This window comes from Onychomys torridus, chromosome 11 (genome assembly GCF_903995425.1).
Source record: "Onychomys torridus chromosome 11, mOncTor1.1, whole genome shotgun sequence".
Classification (NCBI taxonomy): Eukaryota; Metazoa; Chordata; class Mammalia; order Rodentia; family Cricetidae; genus Onychomys; species Onychomys torridus.
Window position 1 is genome coordinate 72488939 of NC_050453.1, and position 17208 is coordinate 72506146.

At 43.5% G+C, this 17208-nt stretch overlaps 1 protein-coding gene across 1 annotated transcript in view; it reads right to left on the bottom strand.

The window, feature by feature from the left end:
- The window catches only part of Nckap5 (NCK associated protein 5), a 918845-nt gene that overhangs the window by 317411 nt on the left and 584226 nt on the right, over positions 1–17208 (bottom strand). The window contains exon 7 of the mRNA XM_036202994.1: positions 5917–6054. Coding sequence (XP_036058887.1) covers positions 5917–6054 — 138 coding nt within the window. The remainder of the gene's footprint in view (positions 1–5916; positions 6055–17208) is intronic.

Below are 17208 nucleotides of genomic sequence, written 5' to 3' on the forward strand. Positions count from 1 at the left end.
TTACTGTGATTGTAGACACTTGTGGTACTGCATATGGATTTTATATAGGTTCTGGAGATATGAACTCATTTCATCAGGTTTGTGTAGCAAGTGTTCTTACCACATGAGTTATCTTCCCAACTTCTGGGTAGCTTTAGCACATATTCCATTCCCACATTAATAAAAGTCCAGTTGGAAATTCCTAAGGAGACTAGAAAATAAGGTGGGCAGAGAATAGCTCATCAGACACATACTTCCAATTCCATGGCTCCCTGAGCAATGCTGGTAAGAAATGAGCAAGTAAGAAGAAATTTCACAGTAAAACATACAAGAATTCCTGGCCATAGTCTAGGACATGGTTCTGACTGTGCACCCACAAAGTTGCAAGCTTTCTCCATTCTTGCAGATGTTTTCTCCATCCTCACAGGTGCTTTCTCCATCCTCACAGGTGCTTTCTCCATCCTCACAGGTGCTTTCTCCATCCTCACAGGTGTTCTCCATCCTCACAGGTGTTTTTTCCATCCCTTCAGGTGTTTTCTCCATCCTCACAGGTGATTTCTCCATCCTCTCAGGTGTTTTTGCCATCCCTACAGGTGCTTCTTTCTGCAATGTTAGTCTTCTAGATGCTTGCAGAGCTATGTCCTGTGTATTATTCATATTGCACTTTAGTGGCCCGATACAATGGGGTTTCTGGGAAGCTAAATGTCTCAGTCCTATCTCACACTCTTTCCTGTGGTATCATTATTTTTTTTCTCATTTGGAGCCACTTATCTGTCCATTAATTTATTTGCTTATTATTTAAGTATGTGCTTCCTATCTCTGTCCTCTGAGGAGGGAACAATAAGTACTGACCTTCCCTAGAGCTGAGAAGAGCATTTGACCCATTGAGATTATTCAGTGCATAGATTAAGTCTGCATTCCATAAATAACTGTGATGTACAGCTAGCTTTGACTATTTTAAACTACCCAATTTAAACAGAATCACTTATTAACAAAAACCTATGCTTAGCACTTTAATTGTCAAACTTTCACAGAAAGGTATAATTGGGTAGAAAAGGCTGTTATTCACCTTAACATATTTAATTGCTATACTTTTCTGCACAAACTAAATCATTCCTATGAGAGGCCATGTTCTTCTGACCTTGAGGCTACCACAGAAACATAAGCACTCCTGGGGACTCAGGTTGACTCTGCTCTTTGCTGGAGGCTGCGGATAAGATGTTGCAGGAGGCGAGAATAAGTCTGGGAAATGTCTCCTTGACATGCAATCTTGTATGAGGTTTGTTCAGGGTGGTGAGAAGGCCTGTTGGAGCTGCAGCATGAAAAAAATCATGCATAGCAAGAAAACGCCTCAGGAGCAACCCCAGACGCAGAGTCAAATACTCCAAGAAGAGACAAGGCTAGACCCCAGATGAAGCCAAGGAGCCCAGAGGGTAAGCTGAAAAGGATCCTGGAACCAAAGCCACAGAGTAGGATTGAGGGGGCAATCCACACTCAACAGTGGTACCACAGCCTAATACAGAAGTATTGGTGAGTCTCTCCATGTAAAGAAAGCAGTCCTTTGGCTCTATCGGTAAAGATATGCCATAAAGACATGAGTTCAGTACCTAGAATCCATATAAAATACCCCAACATGGTGCCTCACATCTGGAATTCCAGTGCTGGGAAGGTGGAGACAGGAGCCTCCCTGGTCTTTCTGGTCAGCCAGATCAGCTAAGTTGATGAGCTAGCTTTAGGTTCAGTGAGATGGTCTGTCTCAAAAACTAAGGTGGATCAAAAAAGGCATCCAACTTTGGCCTCTGGTCTACACACACACACACACACACACACACACACACACACACACACACACACACCCCAGTAGTAAAGGCAGGCAGGCAGTCCTTGAAATGGCAGCCTTTGAATCCCGAACTCTTAAATCACAGACTCACATCTGCTTACCCAGTCACTAAGGGCATGCACATGTGGCTCTTGTTTGCCCTGGTAGCTCTGGGACACAGATACAAAACTACCAAACAGTCTCTCTAGTGTGTGTCAGGAGCCAATGCAAAAATTCCACAACCCAGTGTGGCCAGAGGGTCTGAGAGGGTCGGAGTTTCCTCTCCAAAGCAGTAGATTCTGAGTTTTCTTCACAACTCCTTGGGACTTGTGTGGATACCCTGGTGTTATTCTTCCCTTTTTAAAAACTGTGTGTGTGTGTGTGTGTGTGTGTGTGTGTGTGTGTGTGTGTGTGTGTGTGTGTGTGCGCGTGCGTGCGGTTATGTCTGTACCATTGGCACTCATGTGACGTCAGAGGACAACCTGAAGGGATCTGTTTTTCCTTCTGTCATGTGGGTTCCTGGGATAGAACTCAGATCCTCACTCTTGGTGGCATCTATGACATCTGAGCCATCTCATTGGCCCAGGACTGTCCACTTCCTATCACCTCTGCTTTCTATCACATTAGAGCGAGGACATTAGAGTACACACATATGTTTGCTTGAAAAACATATTGGTAGAAAATATTCTTTGCTGTTCTAAAGTTTTGTGGCACAATACCCAATATTGCCAATGTATCTAGATTCCTTCGAGAAGATTTCCCTGCAGGCTCCCCAAAGTGGATTTTGTTAAAATGCTGCAGTCTACTTGAGTATCTGTGTCCAGCTCTAGAAAAATGAGCTATGTATTTAACCACAACATTTTTAACCTAGACAAATGAGTCAGTACACATACTATATGAAATAAAATTTAAACTTCTGTAGTATATACAATTTATATAAAACCCAATTACATGCAAATTAATAATGTCACAGACTTGGTTGTGGTGCATACCAGCAATGCTAGCTCTCAGCAGGTGAAGGCAAGAGTACCAAGAGATCGAAGGAACCCTAGAGACATTACAAAGCTGGACTACTGAACACCCTAGCTCAAACCCCCTCCCCTAAAGTCATACCATTAACAAGATAATGAGGGCAGTGAGATGGCTCAGTGGGTAAAAGTTCCTGCTGCCAATACTGACAATCTGAATTCAGTTCCCAGAACCAACAAGGGGAAAGGTGAGAACCAATTCCCTCAGGCTGTCCTCTGACCCAAACACATGTGCTGCTCATGTGCACCTGCACACATAAAATAAAGACATGCTTTAATAAAATCACAGCATCTTCAAAAATAAGATAGTGAGATCAAGGAGTAAGTAGTGAGTTAAACAAATATGAAAGAAAGAATTTAAAAATAAACAATTACTCTTCAACTACAGCAACTCAACTCAGGAAATAAAACACATTGTGAATTGGAACTATGGGGATTAATGGCACTTCAAGACATTAGTTATTGCATCTGAATAATATTGGAGGAAAGAGTTGTTGCCCAATATGTAATGATCTCTTGGAAGGGGAAAACTATATAAATATGTATATACCCTAAAGTTTAAGAACAATTGATGCCAAAGACATTTTAAACACCTCTTAGCTTGATTAAATAAAATGCCCTTCACCAAGTTCTCCTTGACAATGAGATGAACCAAGAACAATTTCACTGTAATCATTAAGAACTAACAACTGAAGTACATGTAATATCAACTCATTCCTGTGCTATCTAGTTCATTATGGGGTTTCTTAACACTCTTGAATGGAATCCTCCCTTCCTCCAAGAATGTTTCCTAAGTGTACTTAAAATCCTACCAAAGTATGAGAGCCCTTGGAGACACAGGTGCTTGCCCCCTCCTCCAGGAGATCCAGATGTTTCCCTAGTCAATGGCTTTTCTACCTGGGCTCTCACACATGTGCCCAGGCATCTGTTTTCAGGACTGTCTGTGTGAAGTACCCGAGTCGTTTTAATCACAGCTTTGTATTAGTTATCCTATTCAGATAAACAGTAAGCATGTGTCTAAGGAATAGGCAACAATCTTGGAACAGATCCGTCATGTGATGGTTAGCTTGAAGTGTCAACACTACACAAGCTAGAATTCCCTGGGAAGAGTCTCAGTGAGGAATAATTGGATTGAGTTGGCCTGTGGGCATGTTTGCGGGGATTGTCTTCATTACTAATGTTAACTGATGTGGGAAGACTCAGCCCACTTTGGGTGTTACCATTTCCCAGTCTGGGGTTTTGGACTGTATCCAAGTAGAGAAATACCTGAGCACAAGCAAGGAAGCAAGTGAGCAAGCATGCATTCCTTTCTCTCTGCTCTTGAAGGTGGATGTGATGTGACTAGCTGGTCAAGGTTCCTGTTCTGACTTCCCTGCAATACTGAACTGATCCTAGGGGCTGCAACCTGAAATGAATGCCTTTAGTTTCTTTTTTTTCCAGGGCATTTTTTATCTGAAACACAGACGGGATCAAGTACAGGTGGATTGTAGAAATAATAAGCAGTTTAATCTCCACTGCTTTTTTGGTAAGGTTGTGTACTATTGTCTTCCTTTTACAAGTGAGGAAAGAAAAACAGAAAGAGATTAGGTGACTCTGAAGATTTTTAAATAATAAAACACAGAGCAGGGATTCAAACAAAATCCTGAGAATCTGGATCAAATGCCCATTGCATTAAGGAAATCAGAATCTAAAGGTACGTGCTCTCTATAAAGGATGCCAGAGAGATTAGAGGCAGGGCTGTGGAGAGCAGGAGGAGAGCAAGCCACATGCTTCTCATCCTGGTTCTGGATACTATGGAAGTATTCCAGATTTTGTGGGCCCTAAAGTAGGACTCTTGCTTTGTTTTTTGTTTTGTGGCAGAATCTCATGTACCCCAGGTCATCCTGGAACTTATTTATAATCAAAGATGATCCTGAATTCTTGATCCTCCTGGCTCAACTCTTGGGCACTGAGATTTCAAGTCTATACCACCATGTCCAATTGAATGCAATGCTGAGGAGGGAACTCAGAGAGAGAGCTTCCACCATGACAGGAAAGCATATGACCAACTGAGCTACATTCCTAGAGTGTGTTTTTAGATGATGGGTGTTCTAAGTTCATTTCATGTTCTGAGACAAAATACCCTGAGAGAGAGCAAAACTTAGGAAAGAAAGGATTTGCAACTTAAACCTCCAGATTATGTTCCATAAATGTGGGAACATCACAGTTAAAGAGACATGGAGCATCTAGTCACATCCAGAGTCAAGGGCAGAGAGAGAATGCATGTATGCCCTATACTCAGCACTCTCTCTCTCCTATCTAGGGAATGGTGCTGCTCATAGTAGGCTGGGTCTTTCCAGATCAACTGAGGCCATCAGAACAATCTCCCACAGACATGCCCAATTCCAACCAAATGTGGACAACCCCTCATTTAGACTCTCTTCCCAAATGATCCTCTGGGATGGATCAAGTTAATACTTCACTTAAGTCTCAAATACCTCAAACAAGAAAACATAAGCAAAATGTTCTCTGAAGGCAAGTAGGACAACTGAGGAATGAACACTTATAAGTGACATAAATGTCTCTATGTTATAGAGCATCTGGTACCTTCAAACTGTGTGTTGGAGAGTTGAGGTGCATCCACATCTCCTTCAAAGACCCCATAGCATGGTGTTGATTCTCTCTCTGCATGTACCTTACATGCTGATGTCTACACATGTGTTTTTTCTTAATGAAATGGGTTTACCAAAAATACTAGAAAAATTTGTATCTAAACACATACACACCTTTCACAACCATTTTATATGCTATTGGATCATGTTTATTCATTCACCCATGCTTCCACAGCCCCTGCCTAAAATGCTCATAATTTCAGAGCCTAGGATTTGGAAGAGAGCTACAGTGCTGTTTTCTCTTTTGAAGGCCATGCAGCTGGACTTTCTGAGTCAAGGCCCTTCTAGGACAGTGAAATTAACTGTGTGCATTGTTGAGGAAGGGATCCTAATGGATATAGTCACCTGTCTGAGAGAACTAAGAAAGGAGCTTGGACTCACAATTGGTACCAGGACCAGCAGGTTTTTCTCTCAGTGGGTGGACAGTTGTGTGTCTTACCTCCAGAGCCTTCAGTCTCTTGAAGAGCAGCCTGGTGTTCTCTTTTCCCTCCTCGGCACTTCTTGAGTCTTCGTCGACTGCTGCATGGAGATCCCCCAGCGTTTCTTGGTGTTTTCTCTCTTCCTCAGACACTCTTTCCTGCAGCCCAAAAGAAAATTCCCATTTTCAATAATCTACAGCTGGAATATAGCAAAAGTCTAATGTGGAGACATCTGGATTTGACTCTATGGCTTCGGGGCCCTTTCCAGGGCTGAGGTAGAGAAGATTTTGTAAAATAAGATGAACAGTGCTGATGTTAGTGAGCACAGAAGATTCGTATTTTGCATGTGGGCATATGTGCACGTGCAAGGGTCTACATGTGCGTATACATACCATGTGTGTGTATGCAAGAAGGAGGCCAGAAGTCACTCATGGTGGATAGTCCTTAAATCGCACCACTTTGCTTTAAAGACAGGACTCTTACCACTATAGAGCTCAGCCAGTAAGCAAGGCTAGCTGACAGCAAGCTCTGCCCCAGGGATCTGTCTGTCCCCACCTCACCAGTGCTGGGATTATAAACACACCATCATCCTACACATTTTATATGAGTTCTGTGGGCTTGCATATCAAATGCTTTATTAACTGTAGCCCTGAATCATAAGTTTTCTGTTTTGTTTTGTTGTTTTTCCCCCTCGACTCTAATAAGGTAAAACCACTGGGCCACCATATCTGAAAATGCATGTTGCCCACCCAGTCAGAGAAGCTACAGAGCCAGTCAAGCTTCAGGTCACAATCATGTGGTTAATCAATTTGTATCATTACAATACAGTACAGCTATGCTTTAAACTGAGAAAAATATAATACCTATCTCGATGCCTTCATTTGTGAAAGGCAAAGAGGATCATGGAATTCAACGGACATACAAATAATTAATTGATTTAAGGAAAAATGAATATCATAAATATTGAAATGGCTACTTCAGATTTTTTATTTTTTATGTGTGTGTAATATACATGTATATATTCATTTTCCATATGTGTGTGTACAGATGCATGTGTGTGGTATGCATATATGTGGAGGACCAAGGTTGATGATGGGAATATTCTCTATCATTCCTCTACTTTATTCACTGAATCAGTGTCTCTCAGTCAGAACCATAAGTTGTCCTTCTAGCTCCTCTCTAGAACCAGCTTGATCTGGGGGCCCCCTGTCTCAGCCTTTCAAGGCTGCAATTACAGGCAGACCTGCATGTCTATGTGGCATTTATATAGGTTCTTGGGATATGAACTTGAGTCTTTACATTTGCAGAGCAAGTGCATGCACTGCTGAGCTGTCTCCCCAGCCAGGTGGAATTGAATCCTCAAACCACATAGTTACTCCAGCCATGAATAACCTCATTGCCAAGGACTCTGTGTTCCTCCTCTAACACTTCAGGTTTTGTTGTACAGCCTTGAGGCAGACATAAAATGTTGTTGTCTTGTCTTGCCTCCCTGTTGGAAGCTCCACACTCAACCTTGTCTCTGACAGCTTTTTGGAAGCTGAGAAGTGTTAATTTGAGACTCTTGCTTAGCTCTTGCTTTCAAGGGAAAAATAAACATCAAGAGACTATCATACAATGGGCAACAGGGATGGCTGAGTAGGTAAAAGTGCTTACTGCCCAAGTATGAGGACCTGAGTTTTGATCCCCATAAACCATGTTAAAGGCAGATACAATCTTATGTGTTTATATTCCCAGCATTCCTACAATGAGACAGGAGAGTCCCGGGAAGCATGCAGGCCACCTAGCGTGGCATACACAGCAGTAAACAAGAGATCCTATTCCAAACAAGGTGAAAGGTTGTGATCCAACATCCCAAAGTGTTCTTTGCCCCCGTCATGCACATCTGTACTTATACACATGAACACAAGGACATGCATTACACACATTATACAAAAAGAGAATACCATATGAACAATATTCCATGTGTGTGTCATGACCAACACCCTTGCATCGCACACCAGATGAAGTCATCCTGTGACACTATGTAATTCCCAACACACACTGTGGTGATCTTGGCTCTGATATAGTGGATGGCCAAACACCTGACCTAAAGTAAATTATCCATTCTGACAGACTTCTTTATATTTGGTATTAAATTAAGATCATCTGTAAATGTAAAAGCAAAACACAATAACCCCCACCTTTAAGGGACTCATTTTATCTATTTAGAAGGAAACAACATTGGGGAGGCACAAGTTCTCAAACTACATTCACTAAGGTGCACTGAAGGATCCATTATACTTTAAAATAACTTTGAAAACTCACTATGAAGTATGTAAAAAAGTATATCTTGTAGTACATATGCATATAAAGTATGTATGTATATATGTATAACATCCATGAATGTAAAACACTTATTTAGTAGGGTGACACATGTTCATTTGTTTTGTGGAGATTTCTGAATATGATTTTAGCTGTGATCTCTGCATTTAATAAATACACAGTGGATTATGAAAGTGATGGTGCTTGGCTAGGGAGATGGCTCAGTCCATAAAATGTTTGCCTTGCAAACACAAGTACCTAAGTTCTATTCCTAGACTCACACAGAAACAGAATGGTGGCACCTGGGATCCCAGTGCTGGGGAAGCATTGGCAGGCCAAATAATAAGTGGTTGTTTCTATAGTTATAAACCAAACAAAATAAAAACCCAATTCCTCATACCTGAGGAATGAGCTGTGAGATTGTTCTCAACAAACATACACACACATGAATCAATATGCTCACATGCATGCATACAGACACACACACACACACACACACACACACACACACACACACCATACACACACACACACACACCATACACACACACACACATACCAGTGATGGTTAGATGGTTAGATACACTGTGCAGATGTGTCCACTTCCACAGCAGATGTGAATTCTGCTCAGATAAGCACTAGGGCAGCTTAAGTTACATACAGAGAAGGAACAAAGCCAGGGGTCTAAGGCACTTTCACAGCCATGACTCTAATGCTTCACAACTGGCCAGACTTCCAAATTCAGGGTAAGGTACAGAAATATGTTCACTTTGTCAACAACCCAACTCTGAAGCTAAAAAGATCCCTGTGCTTCTCTTTTAAGACTGGGCATCATGGGCCAGGGAGGTAAAGTATCTTGCCACCAAACCCGGACACCTGAGTTCAATCTCCAGGACCCACATGGTTGAAGGAGAGAACCAACTCTCATAAGTTGTCCTCTGACTTCTATATGTGTCCTGTGGAACAAACACACGCATGCATGCATGCACATGCACGCACATCCTGTTAGGTCTTTGCAGTTAATGAAAACAAAGAAACACCCTGGTATGGGAAGTAAGACACCAAGCAATCTTAGAATATGTGACAGGCATATTCCAGTTCTACCTTAGCAGCTCAGTAAATGATCTTAGGCCACCTATGCTCAGTAAATCTGGATTTTTTTGTTCCCCAAAGTAAGATTGTCATCAAGCACATGTGCACAGGTCGCAAGTCTCATCCTCCACAGTAGCTGTATTCCACAATGTTCTCTTGAACACTCAATTGTCACGTGCTGAATTTCATCACGATAGTTCCACCAGACAATTAATATCTCACCTGGATTCCTACACAATTTTATAAAATATATGCTGTTGACTGTTTACTATGGAAGCAGTCCCCAGGAACATATCTTATGCCCAAATATAATATCACTACTTCCCTAATTAGGGCACATCCCAGCTTTCTTTATACTTACAAATGCTACCCTGTACACCTGCACTGTACTTTGAGGGATATCTTAAATAGTCAACTTACTAACAAAAAAGCCTAAAATTTAAAAAAAAAAAAAAAAAAAAAGATGTCACAGAAGCAAGAGGCTGGCTGGTGACATTGTATACACTTAGGAAGCACAGTGAACAGCAATAGAGACTGGGCTATAACCTTAAAGTCCATCCATAGTGCCCTACTTCCGCTAGGAAGGCTCCACCTCCTAAAAGCCCCATAACCCTCCCAAACAGCGCCACCATAAGGGAGCAAGTGTTTAAACACATGAGCGTCTGGATGGGAGGTGTATTTCACATTCAATCCACAACAAAAGTGACTCTTGGAAAGAGTCCAAATGCTGTTCATTGCTGCCCACAGAGGTTTCTTAACACTATAAACCATTTGCTGATCCAGGTGCTTGAGACAGGAAAAACAGAACTGAGTTCTTACAATTAATGAAACTACAGTTAATGTTGGGAAATATAACAAATGGCAAACCACATGCTTAGGTAATATAGCTGTTGTTAGTGGCAAATGCTGTGAAAAATTAAATACAACCAACCACTGTGATGGAGACGGGTATAGTTAGGGACAGTCTGGGTTAAGATTTGGTGACATCAGCATGGAACTACCTGAGAAGCTATCCTTTTGTGCTGATACCAAAGGATGAGAATGGAGGGGCTCCAGAGCAGGAAAGACAGTCCACGTAGAAGGAAAATGGAAGCAAATGCTGAGAGGAGGGGATATCGTGTGGGCAAAAGAGAGAGCATCTCTGTGCGGCAGCCAAGAAGATGCAAGAGGAAGATGAGCAAGAAAGCAAGCCAGGGGCTGGGGGCAGCTTAGGAGAGTGCTTACTCTGTAAGCATGAAGACTGTGTTTGATTGACTTCCAGAACACAAGTCAAAAATCCCAGAGGTCATGACTGACAGCACAGCTGAGACCTGCACAAGATCAAGCCAGAGAAATCCTACCACGGACTGGGGATGAGGTCATGAATCCCACCCCTAGCTCAGGAGTTATTGATGACAGACAGCTGCTAGGAGAGAAGAGGTCCGTTTCTTCAGGGATGTGTTTCCTGAGAGGCTGTCCATGATCCAGCAGCTAGCCCTACCCCCACGCCCACACTGTTGTCACTAAGTACATTTGGTGGGCCTCTGAAAATAAAGATGAAGTTGGGAGAGAAAAGTGGTGGGAAGAATGTGGGATGGATTGGAGGGGAATGGGATTTCAACCAACATTAAAGTCCTCTATAGAATTCCCAAACAATAAAAATAAATAAAACCAGCACCACCACCACAACAAAAAACCTCACCAGTGTTTAATAGTTAAACCTGTAAAACAAAAGCGAGTCATGGTAGTGTACCAGTGTTATCCCAGCCCTGGGCACACAGAAACTGGCTAGCCAGTCAGGTCTGCTTGGTGAATTCCAGGCCAATCAGACAGCCTTTCTCAAAAACATACAAAAAGAAAACAAACAAGGTGGATGAGACTTGAGGAATGACAGGCAAGGTTGTTTTCTGGCTTCCACAACAAATGTATATGTGTTAATATGCACTTTTATACACACACACACACACACACACACACACACATGCACGCACACGCACACGCACACGCACATACCACACACTCAAGATTGTAAAGAGAGCTGGATGGACCAAGGAGAATCTTGTAAGTTATGGAAATGGATTCAGCTTGCTTCTACTTGGAAAAAAGAGGAAGTCGAGGCCAGGGGGGAGGGGAGGCACCATACTAATTGCTGCAATGGAAAACACTGTGGTGAAGGAGCAGCAGTTAAGATAGTTAGCAGTTAGACCAGTTGCAGTCACTGTATAGGGGTGTCTGGCAGTTAGGGATACTGGAAGGTGTGAGCTCAGAGATTACCAAAGGCATCTCCTATGGTAGATCAGACTACCACAGGTGGTCCAGGCCTGGATCCAATATCAAGCTTCACTCTGATCTCAAAATTATCTCATCGTGGAACTGATAATGCTGTAGTATTTATGAACCAAACACAGAGCCTTGCTGGACCAATCATTCAAGCATTTTGCACCTCAGTTTCCCTCATACGTAAAGTTCCAGGTGAAGTACATGTCCCTTCCAAAATTAAAATCCTCAGAATTCAACAACTCAAGACAGTTTATCAATATACTAATAGTAACGACAAGGACAAGAGAAAGGAAAGCCAGCCTCTTTCTCCTCTACCCTTCCCAATGAAGAGTGGTTAGGGAACCCGAGTGTGGCAACGGTGTCCACACTGCCTGTGGCCCAGGAAAAAGTGACAGGAGAGAAGGAAATCAAAATCAGCCAGGACAGGAAGGAAAGAGAATGCTGTGGCTGAAGGGTGTTGCAGGAGAGAGCAGATGTCTCCTCCAGGACTGAGAATGTGGAGGCCTGGAAGATGTGCCAGAGATGGCTGCATCAGTGTTGGAGACAGACAGAGATCCTGTGATTCCACAGGGCAGAGAAGAGGGCTGGTAAGGTGACTTCCCTGAGAAACATCTCTTCATCACTCAGCTTCCCATTAGCATTTTCAATCATTAGTGAGTAGTTAGGTCAGTAGAAAACAAAGACTCAAAGCTGGTCTTGAATCCCAGAACTTGGAGGTGGACACAGGAGGACTGTGATGTCTAAGATTGGCTGTAAACTTGACTACATCTAGAATCAACGAAAACCTGAGCAGCTGGGCACATCTGTGAAGAATCTTCTTGATTGGATCATGTGAGGTGAGAAGACCCATCCTAAATCTGGTTCACACTGTTGTCAACCTATATAAGAGGACATAGAAACAGGAAGCTTTTGCTTTTTGCCTGCTTACCCTTACACTCACTGGCAAGTTCATCTATCCTGCCACTGAGGCATTCCTTTGCTAGTGTAAGCTGAGTAATCCAGCTTCGTGGACTGATAAACTACAGAATTCTTGGCCTTCTTGTTAGGGGAAAGCCACTATTGGAATAGATTATAGCCTGTAAGTTACTCTAATAAATGTCCTTTTAACACATATATGTATGTATGTATGTATGTATACATATATTACACATATAAAAAGTATTTTCTAGCCAGGTGGCAATGGCACACACCTTTAATCCTGGTACTTAGGAGGCAGAGTCAGGTGGATCTCTGTTAGTTTGAGGCCAGCCTCGTCTACAGAGACAGATCCAGGACAGCCACCAAAACTACACAGAGAAATCATATCTCAAAGAATATATATATATATTCTACCAGTTCTGTTCCTCTAGAATGCCAACCAATATAAAGACCAGGGCTTTAAAGCTAGCCTTAGCTGCATAATGAGTTTGATGCCAACCTGGGCTATGTGAGACTGTGTCTAAAGGAAAAGAAGGAAGGCAGGGCTGAGATGGCCTCCCTGACCCACAAACACAACACCACTAGGTTCAGGCTATTTTCTCTGCACCCCCCCCCCCACAATTATGTGCCAGTGAGAATGTTTGAGAACAATGAAATATTAAGAGTACACATTGTGGGAACCTTCTAGAAGAGGCCAAGCAAAGAGAAGACGAGCAGAGGCAGACGTGTAGGGAAACATGGCCGTATGCCTCTGCAGCTCACAGCTGTTCATTTGAGGCTGGATAGCTTCTAATTTTATCTTAAACTCATTAAAGCACGCCAACATTAAAAAAAATCAAGGACCTTCATTTTATCTAAGTGTAACTAACATAAAATCAGACAAAATAGCAGAAAATTTAGTCTCTTCACCAATTATCTAGGGGAGGAGAGGAAAGGGGTAAGAAGAGAAAAACTGAGTGACAGACAGACAGAACAACAGACAGAGATGAAGAAATAGAGGTGGAAGACAGAGGACAGAGATAAAGAAAGATAGGTAGATAGAGACAGTCACAGAGACAGCTAGAGAGACAGAGACTAAGAGGGATAGAGAGATAGATAGGGTGAGAAAGAGACACGCAGAGAGAGACAGAGACAGAGATGGAGACAGACAGGAAGACAGACAGAAAGAGAAACCCAGGGAAACTGCCTGAGAACTCAAGCTAGAAGTCAGAAACCTGGAGCCCCAGACAAAGCATTGTCTTCTCACTAGCTTCTAAGGTACAAGCCAGAAAAGCAAGTCAGGGCCACTTGGAGAATAACAGACTGTGAGGAGGAAGAGCTGGTTCCAGAGGTGACCTGTTTTCGTCTTTATCGACTTTAATCAGAAGTGAACTCCACAGAAGTGAAGCTACTGTACAAACAGTGCTGGCACCCCACATATTTCATACGTGGCTGGAACCATGATCTTGTTTGCGTCAACAAATACGAGCCAGTCCCGTTGAAGGTAAAGATTTAGGGGCTCAGTTAGCTCTGAAGGGTTTAAATCAAATTCTGCCTTGTCGGTACATAAAGCTTCCCTCAGAGCCGTTTGTTTCTCTAAGTGGTAAGCAAGGCAATGATTCACCAGTGAGGGAGGCTCGTCTTTTCTTCTGAACAAGCTGCATCATCAGGCCTATGTAAAACAGTATCAATCAACACACAACTCCAGGCCGCCTCAGCTTAACTCAGACGGATCATAGTCCTGGGAGCTCATTTAGCTCAGAGAGCTGGCAGCCCAGCTCTACACCAGCTACACCAGACAGATGATGCTTTGTCTAGAAAGCAGAAGGCTTAAAAAATGTGGAGGAGAGGCTGGGTGTGGCTCACGTGTCAAAGTACCCATTTAGCATACAAGAAGCCCTGGGTTCCATCACCAGTCCGCGATACGCCAGGTGTGGTGGTGCCTGACTGTAATCCAAACACTCGGGAAGAGGTCCAAGTCATCCCCAGCCACACAGGTAGGTAGCACAAGGTCAAACACAAGCTACATGACACCCTGACTCAAAACAATTTTAATGTTTGTCTGGAGGAAAATGATCAAGCCATCCTTTGTTAAAATGTTCAAATGTGATTTATTGACTTCCAAGTAATTAGCTACTTTCAGTCAGGTACACAGTAGGACTCCAACGTTCTGTGAGGTCATCTGACTTCATGGTTAAATTAACTCATCTATCTATCTAGTCAATATTTGATGAGCAGGAAATGAATCAGGCCCTGGAAAGAATGCCAGGGACACACAGAGATGTAAAACACACATGGCCCTACTCTTGTGGAGCATGCCACAGAATACGATGGCTGCTGATCAAAATGTCACAGGCATCGCAGTACATAGCAGGTGGATGTTTCCAGGTGGAAGGCTGGCTTAGTGGGTAGAGTGCTTGCTTGGGCAAGCATGAGGACCGCCCTCCCCCCCCACTTAATCCCTGGATCCCACATAAAAAGTTGGGCACAGCAGTGCATACCTATAATACTGGAAGGAGGAAGGAGGCAGAGCCTCAGACTCACTGGCTAGTCACCCAAGGCTTATTAGGAGCCCCAGCCCCGTGGAGAGGCTCTCTATAAAGAAATAAATCACACAGAGGTTGGGACTCAGCTGGTTAAAGTGCCTGCTATGTAATCATGAGGACCTGAGTGCGGACCCCAGTAACCACATAAAGAGTGGGGCATGGTGAGCAGTGCACTCCTGTAATCCCAGCACTGGGACAGGAGAGCAGAGGCAGGAGGGTCCCGGGGCTCAACAGCCAGGAAGTCCAGCCAATCAGTGATCTCCAAGTGCAATGAGGGACTTAGCATTTTAAAAAATGAAGTGGTGAGCAATTGTGGAAGACTCCTCACTTCTGATCTCCATGCACACATGTGTGTATGAACACCCATACTGAAGTGCATCCTATACACACATTCTCTCTCTCTGTCTCTCTGTCTCTCTGTCTCTCTGTCTCTCTCTCTCTCTCTCTCTCTCACACACACACACACACACACACACACACACACACACACACACACGTTATAACTATGTGAGGATACACCTGAGTGGCAAGGGCAGGACTTTTGCTGAACTGAAATCTGGATTAACAGGGGAATTTATTGGAAAAGGAAGAGGGTGGCCCAGGAGTGGGAAGTGGGTACCCAACTGGGAGACCCTCAAAGGAATTAGGTGGAGTTGGGGATGGAGATGAAGCTGGAGGGCCAACTGGGAAGAGGCCAAATGTGACAGAATTACTCCACACTCTAATAAAATGGAAAGTCACTGAGCAGGAAGTGGGTGGCGAGTTTCAGAGCTCGCTCTTTCTGTGTGTGTGTGTGTGTGTGTGTGTGTGTGTGTGTGTGTGTGTGTTTGTGTGTGTGTTTGCATACACATGGGTGTGCATGCATTTGTGTGTCTCTACATACACATACATGCATGCACATATGTCTGACATGTCTGGTTGTCTGTGTCCGTATCTATGAGTGCATACATGTGGGCAGTTGTCTCTGTGTGTGTGCAGGTGTCTGTATCTGTGTTCATGTTTCTCTGTGTATGGATGTGTGTTTGTGTCTGTGTTGGCATGTGCATGTGGGGTGATGGTAAGGGTGAGATGGACAGATGGGTATCTGAAACAGTTAAGAGTGTGAACTTGAGCACAGTTAGCAGACACAAAGAGGATGCTGTAGGAAGAGCTCACTCAGGAGCTGATGAAGCAGTGATGTAGACGACCTCGGAGCTTGACAGCCATCTTGTTAAGTCAGATTTTTCAGTGTGAGGTTTGCCTAACAAAGACAAATCACTTACGCATCCTTAGCTCTGATGCCAATTGCAACTGGCATTGGAGTGAATGCAGGGGAGGGCAGAGGGGGAAGACCAGCGCTTGCCTCAAATTGGGTTCCTTGGCAAACTCTGGCCCCGATCAGTTGGTGTCTGGGTGTGAGGCCAGAAGTCTTTCATTCTACAGAACTCTCCAGGTAAACTGATGCACAAAGTTCAATGGCCCCAACATGGGATGCAAATCACCCTCACTTTCCAAAAGCTTTGGTATTGCTCATATATATTTTTAATGATGGGGTTTCACTGTGTAGCTTCAGCGGGCCCATAACTCACTATGTAGTTCAGGCTGGCTTTGAACTCACAACTCTCCCTGTCAAGTGCTGCCACTCCTGGCAATATCCATTTTTCTTTTGCAGCTCAGGCTGTCTTCACATTCGCTATGCTCTGTGTAGCTGAAGATGCCCTTGCACTTCTGATGTTCCCCCTTCCTCCATTCCAGTGCCGGGGCAAATGTGCATTACCACGTCCAGTTTGGTCAGTAATCAGGAAAACAAATGGAAAATTTATCATTGAAAACAGTACTCACAGGAGAGTGAAAAGGAGACATACTTAATAACAGCACCCAGGAACGGACAGACTCTCCCACAGCTTGTTAAACACCACCTCAGCTATGGACAGCAGAGGCTGGTTTCTCCAAGTGATGCAGTGTGTCAGTGCAGGGAAAGCTGGGACTCCAGGGCCCTGCACATTGCACCTGTTCCTCTGTGTGGAGCACATGGCATTCACAGCCGAGCACGGTGTTGAGTGGTCTCAAGAGCAAGTGGCACTAAGATTAAGAAGCATGGGTCTATGTCTACACAACCCTTTCTTGGAAAGCTTTCCTAATAGACAAAGTATGTTTGACTGTTTCTGGTTTTTGTGAATTCCAGGATAATGCATAAAAGTAGGAACAGGTCATTAGATGAGTTCATAATTTCTCACC